The following is a 22,111-nucleotide window of genomic DNA, read 5'->3' as shown; positions in this document are numbered from 1 at the left end:
CATAACAAACAGCAGATTAGTGACCAGAGAACAGCACGGAGAGGGAATGACTCAAGGCTGTGGAATGAAGGTGCAACAAGTCGCAACTAAAAGGGCAGACTTAGGTGGTGGTTACCTTGGGCTAATTGTGATACCGGCTGCACTAAAACACTTCCGAAAATGGCAGCGCAGCGTCTTTGATTATAGCCTTATTCCTACCACGAAATAACTCAGGCCCTCTGAGATCACGCAAGCTTGTATTAAGATTATATAACCCGGCTTTTGGAACTGACAGTTTTGTGGTCAACACCTTTGATAGAGGAGTGGATTATAAAAGCGAAGAAAAACATGTTCATCTTGTGGCATGACCTCCGGGTCGAACCTCATCAAACTGTGGACCTTCTCGCATGCAGTTAATTATAATAATTTTATCACCATCCTATCTGAGAAACCATTACAGGTTTTGCTACAACTTAAATCACAATTGGTAACACTAAGGATTTCAAGTGCAAAAAGTATACTTCCGGGAAACCATGCTGCAACTGACACTACGACTGCTCGCAAAGCTAAAGGGCACATTTCTTAAGCTCACAATAACATTCACAGCCAATTATTTTTTTTCCAATTATGCAGTTCCTGTTAATCAGAAACATCAACCGGGGACTGGAGACACAGGTCATTAGCGACATTAATAAGCTCTTTAGCTTCCAGTTTCCCATGGCATAAATGGTTCCCAAGGGGTTTCTGTTATAAAATTGTGTGATGGTCTTGACAATGGTCGTATTTGGACCAATGCAAACGGGAGTAATGCTGCGATTGTTCTTTAAGATTATTACTAATATAAGGCTGTAATGTATCCTAAATCTGCAATAGGGGGAAGGAATGGGGAGGAATATTATGTGAGGTAGCTGTAGCCATCCATCAGACCACATTGTTGTCTGTTAAATTCAAATCTATCTCAGAATCTGAGGGACTCCAGAACAACCATTGCCAGCAGCAAAAATATTTTTTTTCAACCACAAATTAATTAATTCCATCAAATTGGTCTGTTTTTTTTTTTCTTTTCTTTTTTTAGTAATTTTTTAAATTACTGGGATTATTATGTTTTGCCCCAGGCAGCCTTTTCCAGTTAAAAGCTTGTCAATGTGCAGATGATAAATAATACATTTTTTCTTGGCTTAAAGGCTATATATATATATATATATATATATATATATATATATATATATATATAAAGCCATACAATTTAAGCTCACAACTATATTTACACTGAACAGTTATGTTTACCATAGTTTTTATCCAAGCAGTTAGGATTCTGGGAATCATAATAAAGCCTGCTAGTCCAAAACACCCATGGATAGACTAAAATGAAAACAGGCATATGGAGCAAACTTTGTTTACAAGCAGCAAAAGAAAATGCCCTGAAAACAGAATAGAGCCATTGTTACAAATGACTATCTGTGGTACGTTTCTTCTTGTGGTTTCAGTCATGTTTTAGTGGAGTCAAATGTCATGGTGCTCATATTTCTCAATTTAATGAAAACAGATTTGTGTTTTTCATACATAGCAACAATTTGGTTTTTATCCATGAATGCCTGTGGGTCCTGTCAGCATCAATACAATCCTTCCCTATATCCCCCTAATGGTATGACATTTTATTTGCCAAGGTAAACAGTCTTATATAAGGTGTTGTTTTGGTGAAACAGCTCTTGGCTCTCCGCCTTAAGACATAGCTTTTCCCTGACTTGGCCATAATTATACATGGATCTTCGAAGCTGACTTGCATTAAAGGTAGGCTTATTCCCTCCACATTGATAGCAATTAGTCACAAATTGAATATAAGCATCTTATAGAAAGCCATCAGATTGCATTCACTTGTGATGAGATTTAAATGCTGATATAAATGTGTGTGAAAGATACATTTCAGTCTTTCCACATTATGAACCCAACAAACCAGTAACCATGGTCCCCTTATGCATCTGGCCTCTGTGTGATGACGATGTGGAATGTCATTTCAAAGTTTCAGCCTAGCCTGCTACTGAGGGTGGTCCTGTCCCAGTTCTATTCTCAATTACTCCTTTTAATTTCATCTGCCTTAACTATGCCACCATGTTCTACTCTGTTGCTGTAATGTAACAGTGCACAGCTAAGACCAGCATGTTTGGCCAATCCAAGATGCCAGCAAAGGACCAAACTACACATTCAAAGTAACAGATATTTATTATTTCTTTAGCCATTTATTCTTTTAGAAACTCAAACACACAAACAGAAATAAATGGCACACAAGAGAATAGTGTTTTCAAAGCCCAGACCAACAAACTGTACATGATCAATTACAAAATTATTACAATGTGATGTATCTTGTTTTCCAACACAGCATCTGTCATTCATGTTATATTACTTCCACGGTTGTAAACAGAGCTGAAGGCAGACATGGAATACTTGCATTCAAAGCTGTATTGTGTTCAAGCCATGATTCAATCAGCGTTTGTCCTTAATTTTACCTCAGGATTAAATGCAACTGTTAGCTTTTTCTTTACAAAGAGATCACTGAAATCAAAGCACCAACCTATTTGTGAGGGAAAAACTCTACTCATATTTATTTGAAAATGTGTTTTACTCTTACGTGTAGCGTTTCATTGGTTTGTAGGTTTACTTTTTGATTTCATACATCATTATTGTGTAAATACGTGAGTCAAATGGAGTACACTTTTTATGGTGGTCCCTGACATAATAGAAACAAGACCAGGTCAAAACCTAGCATATGGCTGGACCGGCCAATCAGTGGTGTAACTTCATAACTCGGCCGACCAGTGGTGTAACTTCAACACTCAGTAACTCAGTCACAGACATTCGCTTTTGTAGGGCTGGCCCCGCTATTGCGGTCCAGCCAAAAATAAAATCTTCTATGATGAGGTTATACTCCCACACGACCCAAAATTTTCCTCTATTAGTCTCATCCATGGTGAAGGACAGAGCTACAGGCATTTACAAATGGTCCCCATCCAATGCCACTCCAATTGGGTTACATTACAGCCATTACAGAACAGGCCACCCCATCAAGGACCCAGGAAGGGTCCATCACACAGGCAAACACAATGCAGAACAGTTCTATCCTGGGTGAAACATGGTACGGTTCATGTAATCTGAAAAAGAAAGTGACCTTGTTTCACTGCTGTTCTAGCCTCAGTTCATTCATAAACCTACAGATTTCATTCATTCATTCTTTCACATGACTTGGCTGGCTGTGCACGGGTCTTACTTTCAGCCATCCTCAGAGCGTAAAGAAGGAATCACTGGATGCTTGCAGTAAGTCAACTGACACCTGAGATTCTCAGCCATCTGTATGTGCATCTGTAACACATCTCAGGAGAAGACAGATCGAGCTGCTTCACTGTTGATCTGATCGTCCTTCCTCATTTACCATGTCTCTATTCTCAGCTTCTACTCACCAACATTCACAAACATTACAGAAGGGAACCACTATTTCTTTATTGATTTGACTCAATATGACACTACTGACAGACAGTGAAGTGCTCAGTTGTATACTAACTGTACCTGATTCTACTACCATACAGTAAGCAGAGAAGGAGGGCTTCAAGTTTAATGACTTCAAGTTTTAACTCACTAGAATGGATATTTTACCCTTGAGCAAGGTAGTAATCCTGATTGCTTCAGTGAACTATCCAGGTACATACCAATGTATGTGAGTCTCCCTGAATAACTGCTTAAGATCAGAGGATGTGGACCCCATGAGTGATCATAGCAATGGAAAGGCCTGCAGCCACAGCTATGGTGACAGCTACATGCACACACAATGCCCTACAGCGCAACTACTGTACAACTAATAATTTTACCCTGCAGAGAAATGCATTCCTCATACAGGAGAAATAAATCAGCACTGAGGTGCTTCACATTATGACACCCGCTCCACATTCAAGTTACTTCTTATGTCAGTGATCATAACTCAACTGTTTCCAACATGATGTACCTATCACATATCACTGTCTTTACAAGAAATGGATGAATTAATGAATTAATTCAAGGGAAAAACCTAGTATTAAATTGTGCAAATTTTATTCCAAAACAATGCTCTCATTGCATTCAGGGGCAGTATGTGCTTAAAGCTGGTGAGGGTTCCTGCTGCTTTAGTTCTTCCAAACAACTTGTAGCACATGTCAGCCATGATGGATGCACCTTTTACCTCCAACTGGCTCCTGCTCTCTTGCTGTACTGTGTAGCCTGCAGTGTGGAAAATCATTACCGACTCATTTACTTCTGCTACATGAGGCACAACAATTCCAATGTGAGATGACAAAATTGGTTTTGCCCCCGGGGAGGCAAACTTTACTGTGGTGGGAGTGACCTACAGTTATGATTAGGCCATTCCAGGGGAATAATGAAATGGGGATAAAGAATTGCTTAAGTAAATAATTAAGTCAAAGCAATTGTACCCACTCTTTAAAAAAATAAAATATAGCTGGTGTGGAAAAGATGTATTAACAAGCCCAAAAATATAATTTATGGTTCATCCAACAATATTGCAGCTGATGTTTGTAATGGGTTGTAAAACGGATACAAACTCTGGTAATTAGACCTCCTGGCTACTGTGAAAAAAACTGGGAAATGATATCACAAACCCTCAGTTCCTTGCCAAAATATATTATAATAATCAGTTAGTGTGCTCATAAATCACATTTATGTTCTTAATAGAAGTATGTAATGCAGCCTAATTGCATGTTAAAAAAATATGAAAATCAATGTTGGGGTGAACAGAAACATACAAAAACCAATGAATTAACTGACCCTATGATGTTATTCATTTAGGGAAAACTGGTGTATTCCAAATCGAACCCAATCTAAAACCCAACTCAAGTCTAAAAAATGTAGCATTTATAGATCCATCAAAATGTATTCTTGTTTTATGAAAAATAAGAATGTGCTTTGAAACAAAACTACTGCCCTGCAGACCAGACTAGACAACAAATTATATGCTTGTATGCATTTAGCAAAGCTGATCATGACCATTTACAAAGGTGACAAAGTGATGCATGAACAGTCAGGAAGTATTTATCCATTTGCACAAAAAGCAGGGCTTAAGGAGGAGCTCTGACAGATAATGTCTGAGCTGGCAGGGTTACAGGGAGGGTGTCTTAACATCTGCTGCTGAAGAATTTATTCCTCAAATCACTGTAATTAACAGCAGAATAAATTGCGCTCTATAGGAGAGAGAGAAACCAGTCTGTTCTCAACAAGCACCAACATGAACCTGGCTGGATAAGGATAAGGAGGGAAGGGGGTGACAGAAAGAGAGGGTGGGGAGACTGCAGTACTTGCTATGAATATGTGGATACAAAAACCATAGTGGACCTATTACTGATTGACAAAACAACTTGCACCTTCAGAAAATTTGGACAAGATGCTATATTTGTGAACTTGAATTTGTGAAACTCTGAGGCATCATGTTGTTTTCAGAGTTTGGCAAATGAAGCCAAGACCTTATTGTCTTTACAGATCTCAAAGCTGCCCATTACCATGCATTTTTGAACAAGAGTTCAGGATCATTTTAGTTTCTGCTGTGTTGCCCGTCTTTCAGCTAACAGTCCTCCCTCAATGCTCTCTGTTTAGGGCCCTTTGAATGTGTGATGAATGAATATTCATCAATCTCATATATTGATCCTTCACAGACTAAAAGGATGCCAGAAGTCAAGATAATTTGATAAGTAGAATCAAATACAGGTCCCCAAGCCATGTTCACATAATATATTACACATTATACACATTATATCCACTAGTGCAGGCATTATCATTGTCATCATCTTCATCATCTGAATACCCCCTTCATTCTCTGGCACAATTATATGGAATAGGCTGAACGGTGAACACGCCAATCAACCGCAGTCATATAACACAAAGTTCCATGTTTTTAAGCAGCACATATTTCTCAAGTTAAAAACTACCGGTTTTTAATGAACTTGACTAACTGGAAGTTGACCGAATTTTGGTGTGTACAGGAGTCTTTGGTCAAAGCAACAGTTGCCAGGAAACATACTTGATAAAATAAATATGTTGGAATGTTTTTGATTACTGGCTACAAAGAACAGTAGGGGAGACTGCATACAGTTTAAACAGAGTACAGATGTAACATGCTAAATATCTTCTTTGCATAACAAGCTTGCACTGTCATATTAGCTCTGTACATGAATAGTATCATCTGCTTTCTATGTGGGAAATGTATGTGGACCACTCCAAAGGTCTCAGAGAAAATCTGTTTTGCAGTAAATTTTTCACTTTCTTATCTGTAGATTTGTTGTTGGATAGATTCTTTTGTTTATGTGACCATATAATTAAACTTAGATAGTTATGATCCTTGATCCGTCATCTAAAAATGACATCTGCTAGCTTTTTATGAAATTTATCCAAATGTGCAAGGTAGTTAGCCAGGTACAGGTGTAAGACAGTGTTACATCTATACTTATGGTCAGAAAACAAGTGCTGATAGAGACTAACTCTGGTATTCAGATATGTGTTTCAGAAATCAGAAAAAGTGGTGACATTTAATACAGTACAATATTACGAGCTTTCTAAACCTCAGCTTGAAAATCAAATCTGTTTGAAAAAATAACATTTCTAAATCTTTTACAGCCTGAAGATTTGCTGCTTTTACAACAGATTGATACATTTGCAATGTTAAAACAATATTTAATAGCTAACCAAAATGAAATCAAATGACCTTTTTAAATTTGTGTAGGGTAGAACACTATTGTTTACATTAGACTACAATCTATAGATTTAGAGCATTAAATGAGTGTTACAACTGTCCCTATTGACAATTATAACAAATGTATTCCTTGTTTTGAACACTAATTGTGGAATATATTAACTACTTACAAAGGTTTTTGACTCAGAATTGGTTGGCTGACAGATGCTAGAACCATATGTAGAAAAATCAGATGTTTACCATGAATAGTTTTTTGTGTGGTAGGCAAAACTGCAAAAACTATTTATTTACAGAAAACCCAGAATGGCAATATATTTTCATAATACATTTTATTGAAATATATTTTCTGTATATTCCATGTCTGTCGCGGTAGTTCACAATAAAGTTTAGCTTCTTCAAAATAATCTCCTATATCCTAAGGAGATATAGTCACTGATTTATTCATGGACATTTATATAGATGCAACAATTACTACAATTATGAGGTGCACAGTCCTTGAATATGAGCTTTCTGTTCAGTTATGTTTCTGAAATCATGTTTAAAAAATAAAAAAATAAAAAGTTAACCTCTGATGTGCTTTACTTTGAACAGCTAGTCTTTTTTTAACCTACTTCAAAGCTATTTTCACTGGCTGTTGAAGGAAGGAGGAAGAGGAAAGCCCTTTGGCGAGTTCTTGCTTGTGTGTCTATTATTGGAAAGTGTTGAACCATCTTTATACTTGAAAGAAAGTAATACATTCCAAATAACAATATTCACATATGGACATTTAATTAATTTTTACAACAGATCTGATGTACCTGAGGTTCAAAAATAAAGTATTGTGATAACCGTTTTTTAACTTATGTGGTCATTTTTGGGCTTGGAGAATTGCTCAGAACCAATCGCATTTTCGAACAGCTAATACATCAACCAGTGTTATAACTGTTAGGTCTTCTAACAGGCAAAGTGGCGGACCCTTTGAAGAAAGGTGTAAATTACAAGATAACACACGCATGCACGAACAAACGCAGGCACACAAACACACAAGCAAGCATATATTCGTTAACATCACAAGTATGGCAGATATTATTTCCTTTCTGAAATATGATAGGGTTTAGGGCTAGAAAAATTTCGGCAAAACAGATTCACTTTGTTGTCGGGGTTTGTGAAACATATTACCTACTGAAAAACACTCATAGCTCAAGTAGGTACTCTCCATTGCTCTTCAATAAATATGTTGTCTGTTTCCTCACCAAGTTATTTAGAAACATGCAACTTTACTACCATTCAATAGACAGCATCTTGATCATAGTATTTTGTGGACAATGACTGATTAATTAAAAATGGAAGTAAAGCCAGTCACAGGCCTCAAGAATAAAATTGGTATGTCTAATTATCAGTTCATTTTGATATCAGTGTCTGCATACTCAAATTACAATGTGCATTGTAATTATTTAAATGTAACCCGAACAATGGATCGACGTGTGCCATTGTCAATTCTTTCTAAAAAGAATGAGAATTTTATGAAACTCTCAGAAAGGGAATGCTAAACAAAAAACAAAACTACTCATTGTTGACAAAAGTGAAAGATAAATAAAACCTGAGAAGTCTTAACTGGTTGGCTGGCAATGAGAAAACAGAGTGTCTACGGTGCGTCAGAAGGTGAGGGTACTTACGTGACCCTTAGTGTGTTCATAACACAGCGTGCACATAACCAATGCAAGCAGACAGGTTATCACTTGCAGTTCACATAGGTGTGTCATTTGGTGCAGATTGGTCTATATTTCTATAAAAAAAGTGAAAATAAGTTGTGCTTAAAAATTTTAACAGAAGATTCCCACGAGTTAATTACTTTTTTGAGTTTACACTTCAATTTTCTTGCCAAATAAAATGTTGACTGAAACTGCCAGAGCTCAGTTAAAGGTTATGCTGGCCTCATAATATCTGCAAGCAAAACAGAGACTACTGACATAATGTAAGGGAGGGAACAACGACATATGTTACTATAAATCCAATGATCATATGAACCAGCAGCAGGATTATTACTCCTTCTGGTATCTGTTTTTCAATTCCTTATCACAATAGCCCAATGCAGTTGTAAAATATTGGTTTAAAACTACCACCATCTTTTTTTCAGTCCACAGCATCAGATAAGCAACATATATTTGGAAGCTTTCCTGGCTGCGGCGCCAGTTTAATAAAACAACCTCAGCCAACAATACTATACTCTCATAGAATTAACCCTGCCCCTGAAGCATTCTTAATTCCACTATCAAGTGTCCAAAATGGCTGCATTTTTACACTAGCACTTTTCCAAGGCATCTGCAGCGCTCAGCTTAAAAACAGACAGCTGCAAATCTGGCCATCATGCTCGACTTTCTGCGCATGAAAAGTGCGCAGAAAGTTCTGATGTTTTTTGTGTGGGAACAGGCTTTGAATTTCCACGTTATAAATCTCCATTCTTTGAGAATGGTGTTCTAAAAGTACACATGTGGTTCCAACAACAACTTTTTTTCTTTTTTTTTTTTTTTTAAAAATCCTGCCTCATACACCCTGAAATACAGTGAACAGCCCAATCTAAAGAACTTCAACCACAGCCCAATGTGAAATAACATTGGTTTTATATGTGCCACATATTTTCGACTAAAGAGCCTTCAGTCATGATTTCTCTATTCATTCAGAATCTTAATTATGAAGTGCCTGACTCACAAGAGTTCATTATAATGCATTAAAGCTGAATGTAGAGAACACTAACAGCAAAGAAAATTATATTTACATAGCCCTCATGAAAGCTTATGAGGGGTTCAGCATGAAGTAATACAGGCATTTCATCCCTCTTCCATTTATTTCCCCTTTTTTCTCTGTTATCTGTATAAACAGGAATAACAGCTTGCCATACACTCCACATGTGGCCCCAGCTGCACTCTGGGTGTGAGATGAGCATTGATCTAAAAATACCATTTAAAAACAGAACAGGTCATAGAGTGTGACACACGGAACCTAAAAAAACAATAACAAAGAGTGCTCTGGTGGGACTCGGATGTGGCAGAACTGGTCACCTGCTCGCATAATGTAGTTTTCTCCAATACGAGCCCATCACAGGAAACAGCTGGCCCGAGCTCTGTGAGGAAACAGCACGTTGTGCTGGCAGTCCTGAGGCTGCGGCACTCCAGTGCATCAGGGGTTTATTTGTGTCACAACAGCAGGGACCTGGAGTAGCCCAGGAGTCTTCACCAATGAACCCCTTGGTGTCAACCAATCCACTTAACATGCATTTGTACCAAGGGGAATTAAAATAGGTATCCACATAACTAACTTTTTCAATATGACAGCAGAAAGCATTCAAACGTGCTCCAAATAATGTCAGAACTCGGCACCTCTGTGATGGAGTATTAAGGTCTCAGGCCACCAACATCTAGCCATGTTGTTGCAGTGAAGAGTAGCAGCAATTGTAGTAAGCCAATGATTTACAAGCCCAAGTTGAGTGATACAACACTCCCAGCAATCTCTGATAAAACCTTGATAAACCACATGCCGCCAAAAATAGCACCCTGTAAACTATGACCCAAGTAATCATGTGTGTCTTTATGTTTACACAGTGGGATGAAAAAATGCATGTTAAACTAGACCATACATTCCATGTCATTTTTTAAACTTGTTACACATAACTGCATTTTCCACCTAACAAAGGGATATTAAGTTTATAAAACATTGTGTCAAGTAATCCCTCAAATTGGGTAAAGAACAACTCACTCTTATTGTTTTATAAATGACTTGCTGGCAGATTTAAGTGGCTAGTTCAGTGAAGTTGAGTCAGTGAAGTGATTGCTGAAACACAAGGAAATCCTTACTGTTCTTTGATAATTATTTCTTTAGGTTGGTAAAAGCAGAAACTCTGTTCCAATAAGTACATAGAAAGAAGGAGAAAAGAAAACAGAAAGCATATGGACACTACATGGTTGCTCTTGCTGAAATGTACTGTTTACATTTCCAATAAACCAAAGCACTTAAAGTGAGTGATTACTATTTGCTAGATAGGGCTGGACTTTTACAAGCTGCCATTGGGATAGTAATCTGCAATACCTTGAGGTGTTTGAGTTCAATCTGATTTCCACCCATTGAACTCAAAGCACTGACTTTGTCTACACCGCTTCCTTGCACCGCCAGCCTTAGACTTGCCACAAAACTTATAACAGATCTGGTTGGCTGCAAAGCACAAAATTACCTAGCCTAATGGCCATTGGGGATCAAATTACTGAAAGTGCAGCAATGATCAGATCCATTGCATGTTTATAATTGTCAGGAGTCAACAATTGGTCAAAACTATATGCCTGGTATTCGTTAGGTTCTTTCATTATTTGTTTTATTTTTAAGACATATATATATATATATATATATATATATATATCTGTGATGACAGCATCATGTCAGACAGGAGAACCTCCGAGCAGGCACCTCTATTGCTTCATACTACCTTCTGGTTCAACAAATAGTATGTCTTCATGGTAGAATCTGGCAAATCTTGAGAAAATGTTTCAATCACCATGTCCTTCAACAAAGCTACTTAGGAGAAACCTAATTTTATTGTCTTGTGATAGGCTAATTAATTTACTTTATTTAAAACTTAAATAGACAGATATTCGCAGCTCTTACCCTCTCCCTTCTTGAACATCTGGTGTTGCACTGGTGACACCTCTTTCTCCACCCTGTTGCAATAGTGGTTTTCCATGGGTCCGGGGAATGGCTTTTCAGCTCTTGAGAAGGAGGCAATCCTCTGCAGTATGGACCCCACACTCTCCTTTACCGTTGCCACTTCCTGTTCAGGGTCACTGACGATGCCCATCTGACTGGGCAGAGGGGAGGACACTGGGCTAAGCTGTACCACCTGTGGCTGTGAGGCCAGCTTGAGCTGTGGGGTCTGTGCAGGAGAGAGAGGAACGGGAGACTCACTGACACTAGGGACAGGAATGGATTCAGGGGCAGACATGGACTCTGTATTTTCAATATGCTCATGAGTGGACCCTGTGTCTGTGCTATCCAGGCTGTTAGTCGATAGTGAAGGACTGGCAGAGCTAGAAAGGCTACTCAGTTTGAAGTTAGACCTTGGAGGTGGCATTGGAATGAAGGGAGGAGGTTCCACAGGAGTTTCTTGAGGCTGAGACACTAGACTGTCCAGATCAAGAGGGAATTTGTTGAGACGAACAGACTCCCTCAGTTTAGGGGGTTGGTGGCTAGATGAAAAAGATGGTTCCCTTACAAGACCAGTGGGCTTCGGCTGTTGAGGAGATGAGCCCCAGGAAACTCCAGAGTTTCCGTATCGAAGACCTGGAGAGACTGTGCTCCTGATGGTCCTGTTCTCTGCAATGTGGAGGTCCAGCGATGGCATGGACACATGGTTGACACCAATGGGCTCAGCAGCAATGACTAAGGGTGGCCCAACTTCGGAATGAAACATGTTGCCATGGGAGGAGAACTTCTTCAGTGCAGGACTCCCCAAACGCAGGGCTTTGTACTCACTCATGCCCATTGGGCTCTGGGGAGGGCTGGCATAGGAGCTCATCTTGGAGGAGGCCTGATACTCCAGGCTGGAGGAGGAGCTATGCAGGCTGTCATTATCACTCCCAGGACTGGAGCAAGAGGTGAACCCATTTGGGTTGAATTTGCTCTGGAAAGATGAGACCCTAGTGATTCCTGGACCCATGTTTCCATTGGTTTTGGCTATAGCCATGGTGCCACGATTAAAGGATAAGCTGGTGTTCATTTTATTCTTCATCACTGGACTTGGAGAGGGGTTTGAGCCGATACTGATCCGTGATTGGTAGGATGGGGAAATGTGTGTTGTTTGCCCTCTTCCTTCATTGGTCTTGTTTAAGATGGGGCCAGGGCTGAAAGGTGAACTGAGAGTGGCCGTGGGAGAGAAAGTGGGGATATCGTCCACATCCTCAATGTCGAAGGATCTTTTCAGAGCTGTGAAAAGAAAAGAAACAAACATTAACATTATTAAAGTAAATTGATGATGATGATTCTTGTTTGTGTTCCAAGTTAAAATATATTTCTCTGTACTGTGAGTAACAAGACATAGATGAAATATTATTCAATATTACAGTCTGGTATTGTGCTGTACATATGACTGATAAGCTGATTTAGACCAGCATCAGCAGACCAGCATGCCATAACTACTCATTTGTTTGGCCCAAGACACAAAAAGTGATTCAGAAAAGATTTCAAGGTACAGAGTATTTGTAACTGAAAATACATTGCTGTGTTTACTGGCATGCTTCAAAGTTCTGCAGTCCTTTGATAATTCCATAATAATAAATCAACCATCATCCTGCAGATATTTTGTAACAGATGCCCTAAGAGATGACCCTTCTCTGTAAATGCTGACAAGACCCACAATTCAGTTCATGTCTGCCAGACATATTGTTAAACTCAAGTTATAATTACAACTCTGTCCATTTCATCTTCCTTTGAGGTCTACATGACATCACAGAAAGATATGTTGTAATCCTATAGCCTAGTCTGTCTCAAAAAAAGACAGTGGTACCTCTATGAGAGCAAATACCAATGTGTTAGAAGACATCTAAAAGCAAGGGCATAATATGCCATGCTGATTGAACAAATATTTTATTTGTTTTGTTAGAACATCCCAACACTGATATGTTGTATTAATGTACAGTAGCTAGGACAATGAATGCACTGGAAGCTATGCCAGGATAGTGCAGGATGATTACAGAGTAACATCAATGTCAGGTCAAAGCTAGACAGTGTGGGACAGAGGCAGAAACATCTTCTTTGCTCTTGGCCACTGGCCTCTTGGTAAAGAAGGAGAACTATTGTTTCACATGGGTTGACTCTGCCAGCAGGATGAGGGGGTTGGTAATACACAAAAGATATATTATCAGTATTTTAGCTTATGGAACCTAGGCAGTCTTGAAGTGCAGAGCAACAAGTCGAGGTATATTTGTTCAAACATTGTGCTTGTATGTAATAGATGGTTAATGTTTAAATAAATGAATACATGCGCAGGCTGACTTCCAGATACAAAGGAATTCAAATTTTTCACCATCAGAATCAATCACTTCATGAAGTGTATGCTCACTGTTAATGTGTTTCTGCATTAATCTATGAACACTCAACAATATTGCATAATAAACATGAAGGCAGGAATTTAAAAAGCAAAAAACAGCCAGAGCCTCGTTATCAGAGGTAATGAATCAGAATATTTATATCCGAATGCCAAATATATACATGATGTAAAACAGATTTGGATTCACCAGGTTTACTACATCTCTTCATTAGATCTTTTTTCTCTTCTTTTCAGGGTCAGCTTCCTCTTGTTTAGTTCACTTTAATCCTCTGAGCTGTCACACTGATGTTGTAACAGTTATTGGTTCACATCCTGTGTTTGTATGTTATCAGGTGGTCTAGTCCTGTCTCTCAGGGAACTACCGAGAAGGCGATGAATGATCTGAAGAGTTTTTCCCAGAATTTCCTACAATAATGATTGAGGCCAGAATAATAAAGGACAGCAAATGTCACATTCTTGTACTTCACATGCACATCCTTAGCACAAACAGTCTATACTATGGCTCCTGCTTATTTCAAACCTGCATTTCTATACAAACAGGATGGATAAAATATGACTGGAAACAGACAGTGAAGCTGAGGGAGGAGAACATATATGAAGATGATAGAAGCAGAATTTGCATTTGGGAGCCTTTTCCAATCCTAACAATAATTTCACTTCTGGAGTTGGGCTCTTAAAAATGAAAAAAAAAAAAAAAAAAGTAAAAAAATAATTCAGAACTCCAGTTCAGATTCTGCTAGCAAAAACAGGAACTTGGGAAACATTTGGAAGAGTGGGGTTCAATACAACAGAGCTAAATAATATGGAATATATATCCCAACACATGCTTTGCACAACTTATTGGGCGCCCGCATTCCGGAACCTAGGAGTAAAATCTACAAGCAAACACAGCCTTTCATCTGTGTACCTTTGGTGGAAATGGCAGCTCTTCCCTCTGAACAAAAGGCCAATTCACAAAAAGGGTGTCTTTGGGGGTTGTGGGCGGATGGGTCGGATTACTGCAGCTTTTGCGCTGACCCGGAATTCCACAACAAGGCAATCAGTGTCCTCAGTGCATCGCTCATCTATGTGTGGAGGTAAGACAGCCCCCATCGCTTTTTGTTATGACAGTCGCAGGTCATTGAAAACTTTGGAACAGGTAGCATGGTGTGAGCCCAGTACTTCTAGCTGACTTCACTCTCATACATGTTTGTACATACCTTTCCAGTGTACAGAAACACAGGAAAGAGCTAAGTAGTTCTGGATCCTTATGAGGCACGATATTTTCTTTGTTTAGTGCTGATCAGTGCTGTTAACATTAACATCACAGAAATAGGATTTTATACATTTCTATTGTTTGTACATTAATTCAACACACACTTTCCCCAGAATTGCTTAAAAGCTAACATTTGTATATATTGCCCATTAATACAACACTCGTTAAATGCTTTGGTCAAGAGTGCAACAGCACCGTGTCCCATCTACGTTTTGAACCAGAAATATGATTTAGTCACCCACTTCTGGGGCTGCTGAGTGGCTCATCTAGCTAAGGTACGGTTTTCGTTCTAGTGCATGGATGAACCCCAATAGCAGAGGTCAAATCAAGCCTGTGCCATTGCTAACTGTAGCCCCACAGGGTGACACATTATTGGCAGTAGCGTCATCTAGGGTTGAGTTAGGGAGGGCTCAGCTGGCAGGGATTCACATCTCATCATTCTCTAGCAACCCCCGTTGGTCAATCAGACACCTACAAGTCTTCCTGTTAAATTGGGTATGAAACATATTCCTTTGACTCATCTCTGCTCAAGCCTGACTTGTGAGCTGCAGTGTGATAAAAAAAGTGCCCCTTGTGTCTGCTCTCTTGAATCATTAGCTGAGAGTCCAGTTACAAATTTGAAGAAAAGGGGGAAAAGGCAAAAAAAAAAAAAAAAACTCACTACACCACTAGTTCTTTAATCACTACACTACGCCACCACCCTTCACAAATTATAATACATGCATTTTAGTAAATGCGTTACAGCTTATTTTACTTTCAGTTCAAGGGCCATTTCTCATGTATAAATACAGCATTCAGACTGAATAAATCAGACAAAACCTGGTACTATCATTTTGGTAGGGAAGATGACATTATTACAGCTCGTTTAGAGTTACTGGAGAGATGCAGTTATCCCCCTTAGACAAGTATACCCACCTACCTATTTAAATTGCGCAACTGAGCCAAGTCACTTTTATCAAAGTCACAGACGCAAGTGTGAACTTGCCCGCCCATACGCTCAAGTTAAAGAAAGGCCGGTGTCAGGCAGCTACTGGCTCCCTTTCAAATTTGCTAAAAAGCATTACTGCCTCAGCTATGCGCACTGACTCTGCTTCCCAAAGAACACTTTCCCACAGAATTTCAGAGCCTTAATCCTCTCGGTTTTCACATAGCAGTACACTGCCTTTTGAAAATGATAAAAAATAAAAGAACCTGTGAGCTTCTTCCAAATCTCCAATCAGGAAAATTAACAAAGTGTATTTACTTATGTACCATTTTTAGAACATCAGACGCTTGGCCTGATGTTTGCTCCAGTTCTACAGGAAGTGTAGTCTATTTTATCCAACTGTTTGTCCATTCTAGCTTCCTTTAATTGATCACAGATAAAAACTGCAATTATCAAGGGCTAGCATTGCTTTTTAGAACTGTAATTACAGTGGTACGTATTAGCACACACAATTTTTGCAGGAAACAACACTCTTGTCACTTAGAAATCTTATGATTCTGGGTTTTGACACTTTTCAACACATAAATGTCAAATGCCAACCACTGGGAAACAATGTAATCCCAAAGCGGTCATTAAGACACAAGCATGGTGACAGGGTCAGCTCACAAGGACATATTGCGTGTTTGGACCTTAGAGGTAGAATAATGAAAGCAATGAAATGTGTTTGTGTTTTCTAATGAGTTTTCCAGACAAAAACATATACAACAAAGCTGATAGATGAAACTGCTTGGACTCATAGGCTACACATCGATGGTCAGCCAGTGATCTGAAGCCCTAGATTTATTGTTCATGGTATACATCACTGAATTAGGGGTTGCAGGGACTGATTTAATCTATTAAGAGCCAAAATCCCAGAGGCAAGCTGGAAAGGAGGCTCCGGGGCTAACACTAGTGAGAGTAGCGCATGCCCCCGTCTGGCAATAAACAACCACCCTCTTAAGACACAACTACTCTCTGGAGTTTTAATGGTGTCATCAGTTACAAATATCAACATCTCATTTGATTTTGTTGCTGAACATGGTAGTGGAGGACAACCGTGAATTCAAACATGGCTTCGCAGCTGCTGTACTTGCAAATGCTAGACAGTCCTTGGTGAACTACCACAGCTCTCCATCCATAGATTACATGAGAGTAGGTATTCTGTCTCCTGAGTGTACAGTCCTGTGGAGCAAGCAAGGACTTGTCCCAGAAGACCTCTCCCCGCTCAGTCCCCGCATTCCACGCTGGTATTTACTGACGGCCCCATCAGCAGCACAGAGAACATCAGGTGTGTGCTGATTACCTGTGGAAACTTCCTCTGTACACAGGCACATCTGGATCCAGAATTCCAAGCTATCTTTTACAGTGCTATTGCTACAGGCACAAGAACACCTCAGCCCCTGCCTGAGGCCTGGAGACCCTCAACCTGACTTCACACCTCAGACTGTCTTTCCAATTGGTCACATTTGATTCTACCAAATAACAGGAAAAGAGAACACAACAGTCGATGGCAGAAACAATGAGTGTATTTAGTTCTGCACTATTTCTTCAAAATGCAAACTGGTTAAACTGAAGATGCCCAGCTTTAGTCAGTTACATACTATTTATGCAATGGCTATAGCTTTTAATTCACAGTTTTGCTGCTTAATTCCTGTTTGTTTTTTGTGCAGTCAAACAATTTGCCTGCACTGCACTGCAGCCATATTTGGTCTTGTTAGCATTCGTTTCAAATTCAAGCAGTTTTAAAGCCGATTTTGGAAACAGTGTTCCATTTTGACAGTAAAATTCAGACAACAGCCACATAAAGCAAACAGAACCTTGTCTTAGACAAAACAAAAGCAGTAAAAAGTAATGTCCAGGATTTGAGAGAAAGTCCAGATAAATCATGTTTATGGGCCAAAATCCAAACCCTCTTTCCTGTGTGCCACCAGCATGTTTTTGCCCGTTCACATAACATTGTTTTATTTACCCCAAATAACCAAGCAATGAAACCATCACACATACAAATACTACAAACCTTAAATAAACTAACATAATTACAGTGAAAGAAGTTTGGTGGTTCAGTTACAGATCTTAATGATGCAGTTAATGAACTCCATCCCTCCCCCCGTAGCCCACCAATGCTCAGTGCCTACTGGATCAGCTGCCTTCAGTCTGATGCTTTAATGCCAACTGGAATGCAACAGGCAGAAAGAATGTGGCAAAGGGCACGTAACCAAACCCTTTATTTTTATTTTATGCCAGTTGTCAACATGAAAAATGCATCTCTTCTTCTTCCAGTGCTACTAGCGTAACCAAATCACTGGTGTGGCCATTAGGAGAACAGGATTGCATTTCCAAGATCAAGTGAGGCCCCAAACTAAGGTTGCCTTGGATTTCAGAAGGCCAAGTGCTCAGCCCAGCTTCTTTACATCTGCCCCATCCTCAATGCGGTCAGCTATTCTCGTCCCGCCCAAAAAAAAAAAAAAAACTTTGAGATCGAGAGTTGGCATCCATAGCTTTCACCTGCTCTTGTGCTTCAGTCTAAGCACAGCTTAACTCCATCTTTTTGTCTCAGGGGAACAGCAACGGACCCCTTAATTTTCCTTGCTGGCTAAGAGCCGTTTATATAAATTTATCAGGACACAATGGGTACAAATTTTAAAATAGCATGGCACAGTCACCAGCAACAAAATCATGCATCACCACACAAAACAGTGGCATGAGCCAAGGTCAAAGAGGACTTGTCTTTCACAGCTTTAACAAGGCTTCTGCATATTAATGCATGTCTTCAATGAGGCTTATTGTGGGGTATATATGTTTAAATGAACCACTAGGTATTATTCAAGATTAAACAAAATTAAATGTATGCTTAAAATTATTATTTTTTGCCACATTTTCCCCATTGCAAGAAACTAAATACAATTTGAACTTGATGTATTTTAACTTACCACTGAGAAAAAGCAGAACACTAAACACTACAGGACTGGCACCGCTGCTTTCAAAAGCCATGGAAATCAACAATTGTGTGCTTTCACCCAATTCTATTTGAAGCTGTCACACAAAATCGACCACTTAAATCCATCCTTTTAGTCTTTGGTCACATTATAAGACAGACAGGCAGAAAGAATACTGCAGAAAGTTCATTCCTGACAATTAATGCTGATTCCTGATGGAAAAAGAATGAATAACACAATTCCTTCTGATCACAGGTCACAGTGGATGACATGCCATTTCACTTAAAAGGCAATGCCTGGACGTCAAGGAGGTTGCTGTGCTCAACAGCAGCACAAGGGCTCTTGTGTAATAATGCTCTTTCAACACAGGACACCATAAAAGATACTTTTTATTTTCATTCTTTCTTTAAGACAAAATATCAAAATATAATTAATTCAGAATAATAGCATGGCTTCTCGGTTTTTTTTCTTGATTTTTCAGTTTTTTGAGTCTGAACTGACCATGAGTACATCTTTGTTTGGTGATACTACTATGTTCTGCTGATAGCTAGCAGGCCAGGCTTGAGGTTGTGCTTGAGGTTGGGTGAAATTTCCTAAACTGCACTTGCAAAGTTAATGATACATTTCAATGGGTTTCTTAAAATGTGGGGGAACACTCTGAGAGCTACAATGGTGTAAAACCTGCATAATCCTGGAAAAGCTGCACATATTTCATACTGCACTCCTTGCCAAGTTTTTTTACTTATGAAATTCACACCTGTGTGACCAGGCAGATTAAATCACAGCGAACAAGTCACTGCTGATCTCTTCTTAATGTGTATATATGTTTGAAAATATCTCATGTAAAGCCTGCTTGCCTTCTTCCAAAATGTATAGAAGGTTGTTACATTATTGACATTATTCAAAATAGCCATGCAAAGTAGTCTGTAAATATATTTCACTGAGAAAGTTTACATCAATGGACAGAATTGTTAAATTGCTTCAGACACTTTTTTTCTGCCACCATTCCTAGTGGATTCCCCTTCTACCAATTTTCTCAGTATAATTCTCACAAATCTGGTGGCACAATAGCCTGGTGAACTGTCCAGGGAGTATTCCTGCCTCTCGCCCAGTGCATACTGGGATAGGTTCCAGCACCTCCCATGACCCTGACCAGGAATAAGTGGGTACAGATAATGGAAAAAATATCACCACCAACTGGCCTACTAACACCACTTCCAGCAGCAACTTAGAATTTCCCATGAGGTCTCCCATCTCAGCACTAACTAAACCCACACCTACTAAGCCTCAGCCATTTGGCAGGAGTGGGGTGCAGGGTACATGGAGGTATGGTTGCTAACATGAATATAGGATACAATGTAAGCATTTATATTTTATATTTATATTTAAAAAGTGCCACAAATAGCCAGCACCCTGTTCTTGAATGATTGTCTGTTACCTTGTGCCTCCATGCATTGTTTCAGCTTTATATCATTATTTTCAGCACAATGCAACTTAATACAGGAGGACAAAGTCAGCCACCATCACTGCCAATTGTGGTCTTTCATGGTAAAATACTATTAAGAGACAATCCACAAATCTTACTCTTATCAATAAGTGTTTGCATGTGGAGAATGAGGAAGGGATTCAAAGTTTGAATATGTCAATGTTTCTCTAGCTAAAATTTTAATCTTCGTGGAGATAAACATGAATGCACTGGATTCTAACAAGAAAAGTATCAGAATATGCCTTCACCTATTAATAGTAGCATATTATGGATTGAATGTTTCCATTCTCATTCTATTTAATTTTGCTGTGACTGACATTCAGTATTTCTCTTCAAGTGCTGAAGTTGATTTGTGGAATAATGCTTAATCTTTTACAGAGCAGATAATATAATACATATTATATTACAGAGGAAGAAAGTCCTTCAACCGAGTACTCTCTGGGGGCCTTTGGGGGAGAGGGTGGGCTCTAACCACTTAAAGTGAATGTTGCGAGTGGGCTCTATTCACCCCAGTCAATGTTGTACACCTATTACTGATTCTCAATTCATCATATCCATTCTGGAAATTAAAACTTGAGAATACTTAGCGTGGTTGACTTTATCGCGCTTCTTATGCTTTTCTACAGAAAGTACATTTGTAGTTACTGCTGCACGTTTTCATTGCGAATTACAGCCGTTATACAAAGCGCAAACTTTTATTGCTGGTTCATGCTTTTACCTGGCGCTTATATGTTACTTCACTTGAATCAGGACAGCTACAGTTAATGATAATCATTTCGAAGAATGGAAGCGATTCTTCAAATGTATGCGAAACTAACTTAAATCCATGTACTACAGAATAATTGTTTTTAAAGTTGGTTTGAGGGAAATGCGATGCGATTGAAGAGGATTTTTTTTATATCTCACAACGCTAAAACGACTTCAGAAGTCTTGTACAAAGTTTCCCTTTGTTAGATCATTGGTTGTTCCAAATGTTTCAAATACATATCTACTGATCAGTACCTACGGTTTTATACTGACCAAAATGATGTAGGCTACTGCAGAAGAAGCTGGATAGCCAAAGATTGTAGTAACAAAGGTAACGGTAGCGGGAGTATCGACCTACCTTCAAAGTCGGACAATATCCCCTCAAGATGGTCATTCACAGAAAAGTCTGACATCCTGACTGTTTTGGTCCCAGTAAACTCTGGCTAGGCAAGATACACAACAAAATAAACGCACTTTTATTTCTAAATAATAAAACCAAACTAAAATACCTCTAGCCAGACATGAAAAGAATCGAAAGAATTTACAGCCTTTATTTTTAAAAATCTCAAATCCACTCAACATCCGACCGCACAACCGCACCGTCTTAAACTGGTTTCATCACGATTGGAACTCAGTAAGAACAAATGGGTTTCTGATAAGCCTCCTCCCCTTCGGAAACCCCGAAAAGACCATCCCTTCGAGCAGATTGGCTGGATCACGTTTCACGCTTCACCTACCCGCACTTCGCTAAATCCATAGGTACTCCCCTGCGACCCCGCCTCTTTTTTCTTGCGAAGTTTGACACCTTTGAATGGGTGGTCTGTTGGAGGAGTTCATATTCGGCCGCAATTTCCTGCAAAACTCGTACATTTATATATTGCATATATTATATGAATTACACTGACTTATGCCCAATGTTCTAAACTATCCGTAGATGTAGAAGGTCTTTCTTTA

General features: G+C 39.1%; 1 protein-coding gene across 1 annotated transcript in view; it reads right to left on the bottom strand.

Moving 5' to 3' along the window:
- LOC118220537 (neuronal-specific septin-3-like) overlaps positions 1-21,774 on the bottom strand; it is a 66,854-nt gene extending 45,080 nt beyond the window's left edge. Inside the window, exons 1-2 of the mRNA XM_035404357.1 lie at positions 21,516-21,774; positions 11,333-12,646 (exon numbers count right to left, since the gene is read on the bottom strand). Coding sequence (XP_035260248.1) covers positions 11,333-12,646; positions 21,516-21,570 — 1,369 coding nt within the window. The 5' untranslated portion in view covers positions 21,571-21,774. The remainder of the gene's footprint in view (positions 1-11,332; positions 12,647-21,515) is intronic.
- Between the last annotated feature and the right edge of the window lie 337 nt (positions 21,775-22,111).

Source organism: Anguilla anguilla, chromosome 2, assembly GCF_013347855.1.
Source record: "Anguilla anguilla isolate fAngAng1 chromosome 2, fAngAng1.pri, whole genome shotgun sequence".
Lineage (NCBI taxonomy): Eukaryota > Metazoa > Chordata > Actinopteri > Anguilliformes > Anguillidae > Anguilla > Anguilla anguilla.
The sequence above is the reverse complement of the archived record's forward strand: the minus strand, read 5'-3'. Positions and strand labels throughout refer to the sequence as shown.